This window comes from Haliotis asinina, chromosome 8 (genome assembly GCF_037392515.1).
Source record: "Haliotis asinina isolate JCU_RB_2024 chromosome 8, JCU_Hal_asi_v2, whole genome shotgun sequence".
In the NCBI taxonomy this organism is placed as follows: Eukaryota; Metazoa; Mollusca; class Gastropoda; order Lepetellida; family Haliotidae; genus Haliotis; species Haliotis asinina.
Genome location: NC_090287.1, coordinates 38,655,621 through 38,664,349, shown reverse-complemented (window position 1 = coordinate 38,664,349; position 8,729 = coordinate 38,655,621). Strand labels below are relative to the sequence as shown.

Genomic DNA, 8,729 nt, shown 5'->3' with positions numbered 1-8,729 from the left:
ATTAGAACAAAGTGGTTACAATTACACATTGCAGACTAAAATAATTTCTTAATTCAGAAAATCTGCTCAATAACAGCATGGTCAATGACTCACAGCAACTATGCAAACTATAATTAAATCTGCATTGTCATCCATAGTTACGTCACTTCCGCAGAGCGTGCGCACACTATGTTGTACATATACTTAGGCTTACGAACTCAACGGCAAACCGCCTGTCTGTTGTGATAGATGAACATGCAATCAATGACAGTAAGATGAAAATATACAATGTCTAATCTACTGTAAAATCACAATAAACCCGTTTTCCTTTGCAAAACGCATAAATGAAAAAACATTAATGCTTATAAATTCAATCTTAACCAAGTATGCTTAATTCGTTCTATCTGTTACGATGCTCAGCGTATTAATTCCGTGCTGCTTCTGAATTAAATGTGTCATGAAAACTCAAACTGAAAGCTAATAATATAACTGTAGTCATAAAGACTTTAAACTAATCACTGTTAACGAACCTTCTCTGTCAAAACAACTAACACTGCATCTCTTTTTAATTTTAATGAATGAAAACATACACTTAAATTACTCGAAAACTTCAAACATGTTTGTGCTTATTTAAAAATTGATCAATGATACACCGAAAAATAAAAAGAAATGATTTTTGAAAGTAATTTGCAGCCTCGCTAATTACAAACAAAAACAGTTTTCTTAGATGAAGTGTGTGAGAAGCATAAGCCATTTATCAATGGATAAGGGCATGCACCAATGGCCTTAAAGCACTCAAATGATTTGTACCACATATACACTCAAATGCTTACACACAATAGCACTTTTTAGTAGCTTTATCTAACCCTTCAGAACGCAGCTAATTCATATAATGAACAGGGCCAAGTTATGATAATGTACTTGTGGATTTCTATAAAACGGTTTTCGGTCAGAAGTGCACCAAGTTTGGATGACATAATGTGATGTAATTGTCACCCAAATAGTAGAAAGTAGCCCAATAGACAACACTTTGAGCACTGTATTGACACTAACAAACACCATGCTGTGTTCTCAGTAGGACGATGACGGACCCTTAGAAGACATAACATTTTTCAAACACAACAATGGTATCAGTTGATGATAGTACTCATGAGATTGAACTTCATATTTACACACAAATGCGGTTTAACATCGAGGTTTTAAACACTCAAGTGTTTATATTCACTGTCTTAAAATGAACTCTTGACACATAATATTAAACCAATTCTGCAACACTTAACTTCCATGACCGCAAACACTCACCATGTGTTGGATATCACACCTGCTGACATTGATTTTCTCAACACATGTGTTCAGTTATCTTGCATTTCAGTACTGCTGCATGAATCCTTAACATGAACTTTCTATGACCTTTCACAAGTAGTCGACCAAGCAGCCAATACAAATCCATAGTACTTTAAAATTCCAAGTCGAATTATGCGTTTTGTTAATGAACCACATGCATCAATAGGATTGATCGATTTATACGCAGAGACTGGAGACGAAAAATATTTCACGTATATATTATTCAAAAGAGGGAGATGTATAGGGAATATTTAGTTGACGTCACCTATCATATGACGACACATGTTTTGAAGTTTCTTTACTTAGTTGTTTACGAGACTACTTTCATAACGACAACTTATCAAGCTCCAATCACAATACATCCCTTTATGGGTCGGTGAAAGTCTTAATATCTATTTTCTATGCCGCATTTAACTTGGAATGCTTTCAGCCAAATTCATTTCAAGAAGATATTTGTGGACTCGTTTGCGTCAGTGGTGGATATTAAGTGACGTAGATTAAAATTACAAAACAAGAACACGACAACATGCGGACACATCGGTGAGCCGGTTTCCTAGGTAACGAGGGAAATGGTTTTCTAGAGCAATAAATTTGAAAAACCAAACCAGCATTTTGTATGTCATCGGTAAATCCATAACAGTAAGGACAATAACTTGAAACGTGGATATTTTTTAGAAAATGTACAAAACAAGTAGTAACCTTGAAATTCAAAGTGACAGTGCAATATACATGTACACACATTCAATGAATACATAATAAACACAGTGGTGTGTAATTCTCACGCCCTTGGTGCGAGTGGATACACACAATGATAATGTACATAGCATCACTACATATGATGTAATTCCCTGAGAACAAAATGAGGACAGCGAGCAGACATTGGGACTGTGACACATTTCCATGGACAGCAGGTGGAATAACAATATTACTTTGAAAGCCCCCAACACCAGCTGCCCATGGGTGTAGTCGTGAGGTAGATAGTGTGTACGACAGAAGCTGTCAGTCAGACAACTTATTACAACTGCAGAGCTTACCACTGCTACTATACTAATTAACACAGGCAATTGCCCAAATTGGCAGTGACACAAATAAAATAACCATTGCAATGAAACAGTACTACAACGACACAAACACAGTAACTAGCGCAGGCCCCTTGGTGTGGTTAGTCTCATGAATGCTGGTACATCAGTAATCAAGTTGTATACAAAATAGCATCTCCATTTCAGAAAATATTAGAAGGGGAGTTGTTCTGTACGAATGTACGTGCTTAACAATATGAATTGCCGAGAGGACAAGTGTCACAGTGACAGACCGCAGTTGGGTAAACATGATTTGTCTAACAGACTGATTACTAAAGGAAAAGTACGAGCAAAAACTAAAAAGATGTAATCTCTCGAAAAACATTTGGTGCTTCCCATGAAGCATGTTGCAGTTAAATACCATTTACGGTAATCAAGTATGACGTTGAATACAAGAGCCAAAGCGCACCCAACGCCCCCGAAATAGAATGTTTGTTTCAAACCAATCCAGAGATAAATGCAGTGTATCATCCCGGAGGACAATCACTGTTACAACCGCTGTGAAGGGATCGTCATAATGACAACCTTCAGGGCATGTTCACTAATGATGAAGTTTATCTTCAGTGTTTCAGAATAACGATTTTTATGATGACCAGAAGGTATAACGAGTTACCTCGGATTTCCAGGTTGAAGACTATTGATTAGTTATGCATTTCAATTCACTGATATGATTTTCACCAGTTGACATGTGCAGCTGTTTTCGATTATTACAACTACCAGGGATACGTTAGAAAGCGTTGGAAACGTTGAGCACGTTCACTATGTTGTGTGTGTATGACTTAAAATGAAGTAATATGACGTTTTGGAATAAAATGCATTGATTTACCCGTAATACCGTTCCTCACAACCCTTGGTGGTTTCTTGTGTGTGGCAACGATTATGAACGGTCTACAAGACAAGCACAGGTCGACAGTTTATGATATATTACAGTGAAACAGAGGAAAACCAATCATACAATCACACATATTGATGTACTTATTAGTGACGTTCCGAATAATTGAAATAATCGATGACTGGCCACAGTGACCAAAGAAGCAATCGATCGCACTTTTGCATAATCGAACACATACGGTTTTTGAGCCAATCTTTTAGTGTTTGAAACACGTCACGATATAACACATCTTTGAAGCTGTCAGGGTCTGAAAACATGTTTAAATATTTTAAAAATTCACTTCGCTCAGAGAGAAGTCATGACAATATTTCTTGAAGACTCCTGAAATTTAATGCTCATGATATATTAGTCATCGCTTTAAGTAGCAAGTTGCATCATTGTATATGAAATTTGCAAATGCAATTTGCGCTGTTTAAAAATAAAATATAAGAAATAATCACAGTGCCACGTTATATCTACAATAACAACCTGAATAGGAAAAGCTAAAAGATGACGTTAAGCAAATTGTTTCGATGATTGCTCGTTGGTAATGAACCAGTTATCAATTATGAGATTTCAACCAATTCCCAACACTAGTACTTACACACACACTCTCTTTCAAATAACTACAATACACTTATAAAAACACAAATGTGAACAATGAAAGCTACCTTAACAACCTACACAGCAACATCTACGATAAATACAACAGTGTTACTCTAGAGTGAATTTCAATAACTATACAATCGATGGTCCAAAAATACTTGTGTTTCGAGTAACCAAATCAACTCGTGCTTTAGCTTGCGACTCTGAAAATATTATCACATCTGCAGCTGGTCGCCAGGAGCACTCATTCAAACCGATCTATGAAAAAAATCTGTTCATCACGAGTTACATAAAACACAAATATTATAATTCACCTGACAGTACTACTCAGTTCAGATCTGAAAACAGGGTATTGGCTTGCGTCTAACACAATCTATTCGTATCCACACAAATATACCAGTATCTATCCGAATTTATCCAACATTGTATATTTCGGATAATAACCCTGAGTTAAAAACACTTCCTTCATGAGACCGTGAATTGTGTACAATTATGAATATTGGATTGGAACTTGGAAGTGGGCAAGGTGCCGTTCTGCTTCCGTGGTTGAGCACTGGGAACATCGTAATAAAATACACCCGTATCGTCAATAATCATGGCTGTTCGCTTGATTGCGTACAACAACCAACAAGGTCTATGTGAACAAATGAATCACTGGTCGCCAGCCAATATATTAATTCACCTACAACATACTAACATTACGCACTCATGACAACTGCAATGCAAAACCTCGATAAACTGTTCCGTGTTAAAACCTCTCCTGTCATATGGTTGGGGACAGAAGTGGCGAATAAGGCCTTGTTAGGAGAAGGGCATAGTCTTGCAACACATTAAACATCTTATAGGGGGTATCAGATATCACCTAATTTCGTGGCACTTTACAACGTGTGCAACAGCCAGCTGTTCATGGTACAGGACCTTGTGGGAATATGTTTTATTCGATTGAACACTACATCAAAACACACCATTGATTAGCACTAATAGATTCAACAGCACTCAATACACATAGTAAAAAATGGAAACAGAAATACTTAGCACTTGATGTGAAGCTTATCAAATAAACGGTCCTCCTTTCGAGAAAAATCGCACTTTAAAAGTGAATTCAACTACACGAGAACCGAAATTGAGATCTTCGAGCACTAATTCAATTTTCGCAAAACTTATTAGTTGTGGAGCACTTGATCTGGTAAAAACTGCGAAAAAGACTTTGACACTGAGAAGACAAACCTCAAAAGGGCGCATGGACAAATGGGACATGACAACACACACGTAGTAATATGGCATAGTTAATGATTGACGATGAACATCTACGTGCATAACAAATAGGAAGGAACAACAGGTCCGTGTTAAGCAAAGACATCAAATTACAAATCAATGGCAATAGCTAGCTAAAGTCGATTTCCTCCGTTACACCTGTCGATTAGATTACCTAGCTTCAAGAATCATGGATCTATCAAGCCGAACTTATTAACATTTTAAGCGTTCTGGATGCACTTGGCTGCACCCGGGAAAGATAATTTATCGAACCAGATGAACCTGTCGGATGAATGGGGGAGAAAGAGGGATGGGTTCTGGTTTTGTGTTGCGTGTTGCGCCCTATTTCTTATTCATTGTGACTCAATCCCGAGTCAAGAAAAAACAAGATTATATGAACCGCAGTGGCTCTTACGAACTGCACTGCTGGCTGGGGCATGATAACTGGGCGTGGTTTTTCGTGAGGGTGTGACACCTGAGGACTTTAACACGGATCAGTCTACCAGTCCCTGAGAATCGTGTGTAGTTATGCATTATATGTACATGGGCAACAACAACGTGCCAAACCCACCGGCAGTTTGGTGGCACGTGCTGTTCAGTAGTGGGTGTCCCAACCTGTCGATGAACCTACCTCAGGAGAGGGCATGTCGAGTCTTGAAGCATACACAGATGAATGAACAGCTGAGAGGTCACGTGACCGGTAGTGCTCAGCGGCTCGTACAGCAGGGTATGAATGGATAGGGGCCGCTGCGTAAACATTCAGCGATGACTAACAAACACGTAAGACATTTGCATAAAATTGGCAAAAAACATATCTATGAAACCCCCTGCAAAATGTAGGTTACAAAGCGTGACAAGGATGGAGGTAGTAGACTGACGAACCTGTGTCCATTGCTGAGGTAGATAGGCTGATGACCAGTGGTCAAGGAATCCACTAACTGTTATACAACATACACCGAAGTCGGGCCGTCTCTGTTTTCAGTGCAGCCACCTCCACTCGGAGTTTGAGGTTTTCTTGCTCCAGGAGGGCAGCGCGGATTGCAATTTCGTCTTCTTTTGCTCGCCTTGCATCCCGAGACCTTTTCGCAGCATCATTGTTTTTTCTTCTTCTTTCCCAATACGCGGAATCCTTTTGATCATCTGGTAAGGACCTTGGCCGCTTGCGCCCTGCCGCTGTGAGGGCAGATGTACTCGATACCATTGGACTTGGGCGGCTAGTAGGAGGGGGGAGACGGGGTTTAGGGGACACACAGTTGGGCAGAGGCGGCGATGTCGTTGTTCCGTTGTTGCTGCTGCCGCTGCTGCTGGCACCCATACGTGTCGGGCTCGTTGGTTCAACACGCATGTGCTGTTTGGCCATGGTTAAAAGTTGTTTATCTCGTTCCCGAAGCACCTGGAGTTGTTGTTGATATATGTTCATAATTTCGTCGGAACTCAAATTGAGTCCCTGTAATGTCTGTCCGTCTGTTTGCGGCACACCCATCCCTGCCACCCCGTAATACCCCAGCGGCATCGACAACGCCTCTTTGGGGTAGTTCTTGAATGGACGAGAATTTTTATTCCCTTGCAACAGTCTCTGGTCCATAAAGCCAGGCAAATTTGGCAAATGTCCATTAGGCACCATGCCTGATCCCATCCCAGGGACAAGGCCCATCGGTAGGGAGTTGGGGGACAGTCTTAATGATGCCCGGGAATCGAGGTCTGAAGACCGATGGGAACCATTGGAGGTAGTTTCGTTGGATTTATGTTCTGGGCCCGATTCGTGTGACCCAAGACTGGCAGGTGGGCTCACTGACGACACTTGAGAATCGTCTGTCAGACTTTCTGAGATCGACTCTACACTTTTCCTTTTCACTGAAAAATCCAAAGGAATATCCTGCACGATTGTCTTCTTCTCGTCCTCTCCTCCCATGTTCTTCTCCTGCTCCGAAAATGTCTCTCTATCAGCGACACCGTTACTTCCGTGGGAGTGTCCGTTCGTGGCGTATTTATGTGATGCTTGCAGTATCGTTTCCTCCGTAGCAGCATCACTCCCGCACTCCGCCATCTCCCCCTGCACTCCCCTATTGGCAAACAGCCATGTACACAGCTTTGTGGCCTTCACGCTGTAACCAAAACATACCAAGATGGTGATACATTCAAGCGCCAGTACGTAATAAACACGACACAACTCTCGCCTATCACGCTAGCTTTTCAATTCACACAGTCCTTATCCGTCCACGGTGACGCACTGATAAAACTGCCTTTATTCGGGTCTAAAGAACTGGAATGTGGGCGAGATATAACACTATGTAATGACGACTACATCAGCAGCGAGTGAAGGCCGTAGTTTTCTCATAGTAGTGATCAATGAATAAGAGGATTTTCCCACCGCTCCACTACGTGGAATAACGATAAACACTACCACATGTATGAGAGGTCGAGTAGGAACAGGGAAATGAAAATAGAGGCATTAACTGGTTGTTACGTACTGGTATCAGAGGCTATGTAAGCGATTACTGTTCCGTCCTCAAGGCTCACTCAGGACGAGGGTCAGTTGATGTGTACTTTTAGTCGACAGCGCTGCTGGCCGCTTGCCCACAGAACAGACAGATTGTATCACAACAAATGCTGTATCGTACCTTTGTTAGCCGCTGGGCCCTCTTCGCCGGATCGCTCTGTCACACACAGCCATGAAATGTTAGCCATACAATGTGGTGTAATGTACGTGAATACAGGTCCATTATCGTTGGCTCTCTGACCCCAAATGACGCGAGGGTGTACCATGTATGCAAATCGCAAATCGCCCTCAGTGAGGATCACGTAATCCAAAATTAGCTAACCAATCGGGTTGGCCTTCTCGGAACGAGGCATGTCCAGCCGAAGCCCGCTGACATCACGGGCAGGCCGCTCATTGGCTGACGGGTCCCGCACTTCAAGGTTGCGTAAGGACAGAGTGGTTGCATTACAGGCCAAAAGGTGACAGCCTCGTTTTGGACTTCAGAGAAGTGACCCTATTACATAGCGGAGATCGAAAACACTTATCGTTTCTATTTGTATTGCGCAATTATGAGAGAGGAAGGAGTGGTGATGAATTATAAAGAAAAGGTGTTTGTGTGAAGTTTGTGTTGTGATTGAGACGTACGTCTGTATTGACCGCTGTGTTTATTCCAGCGGGTTGTTTACCTCATGTTGTTAGAACGGTCAGTGGCGATTTTGCATGCTCTGACCAGGTCGTGACTGGCCGTGCGATGGACATACAGGATAGTTCGCATGACGCTCCGGCGTAACTATATACACGTTTATGACTGTTCGATGTGAGCTGTCTATATATCAGTGTCATTGTGTGTTTACATTGCACTGACCATATAACCGCACATTGCATATCGCGGACTGGTCAGTATCGCGGGGGCATGCAGAGTTCACGCGAGGCGAGAAGGAGGAGGGGGGAGTTATACCACAGGCTAACAGTTAAAAATATAACCGGGAGATAGCGAGAGTGGGAATTCGTTGCGACCTCAGGGGTAGCGTCAGACACGACCAGCTCTAGTAAGAGATTGTTGGGGGTGATCGAGCATGGCCCAAATTCTTGCCCCGGCCAGTGAAAGTCAACCATG

General features: G+C 41.7%; 1 protein-coding gene across 1 annotated transcript; it reads right to left on the bottom strand.

Annotated features, from left to right (window-relative positions):
* Positions 1–5,589: 5,589 nt before the first annotated feature.
* Positions 5,590–7,933, bottom strand: LOC137293757 (uncharacterized). The gene is made up of 2 exons (XM_067824470.1): positions 7,755–7,933; positions 5,590–7,238 (listed from the first exon to the last, which is right to left on the bottom strand). The coding sequence occupies exon 2, from the start codon at positions 7,178–7,180 to the stop codon at positions 6,068–6,070; it is 1,113 nt and encodes a 370-aa protein (XP_067680571.1). The 5' UTR covers positions 7,181–7,238; positions 7,755–7,933; the 3' UTR covers positions 5,590–6,067.
* Between the last annotated feature and the right edge of the window lie 796 nt (positions 7,934–8,729).

Bases quoted from the DNA above. Each gene is read 5' to 3' on its own strand.
- LOC137293757 (XM_067824470.1), bottom strand. From the start codon at position 7,180: ATGGCGGAGTGCGGGAGTGATGCTGCTACGGAGGAAACGATACTGCAA.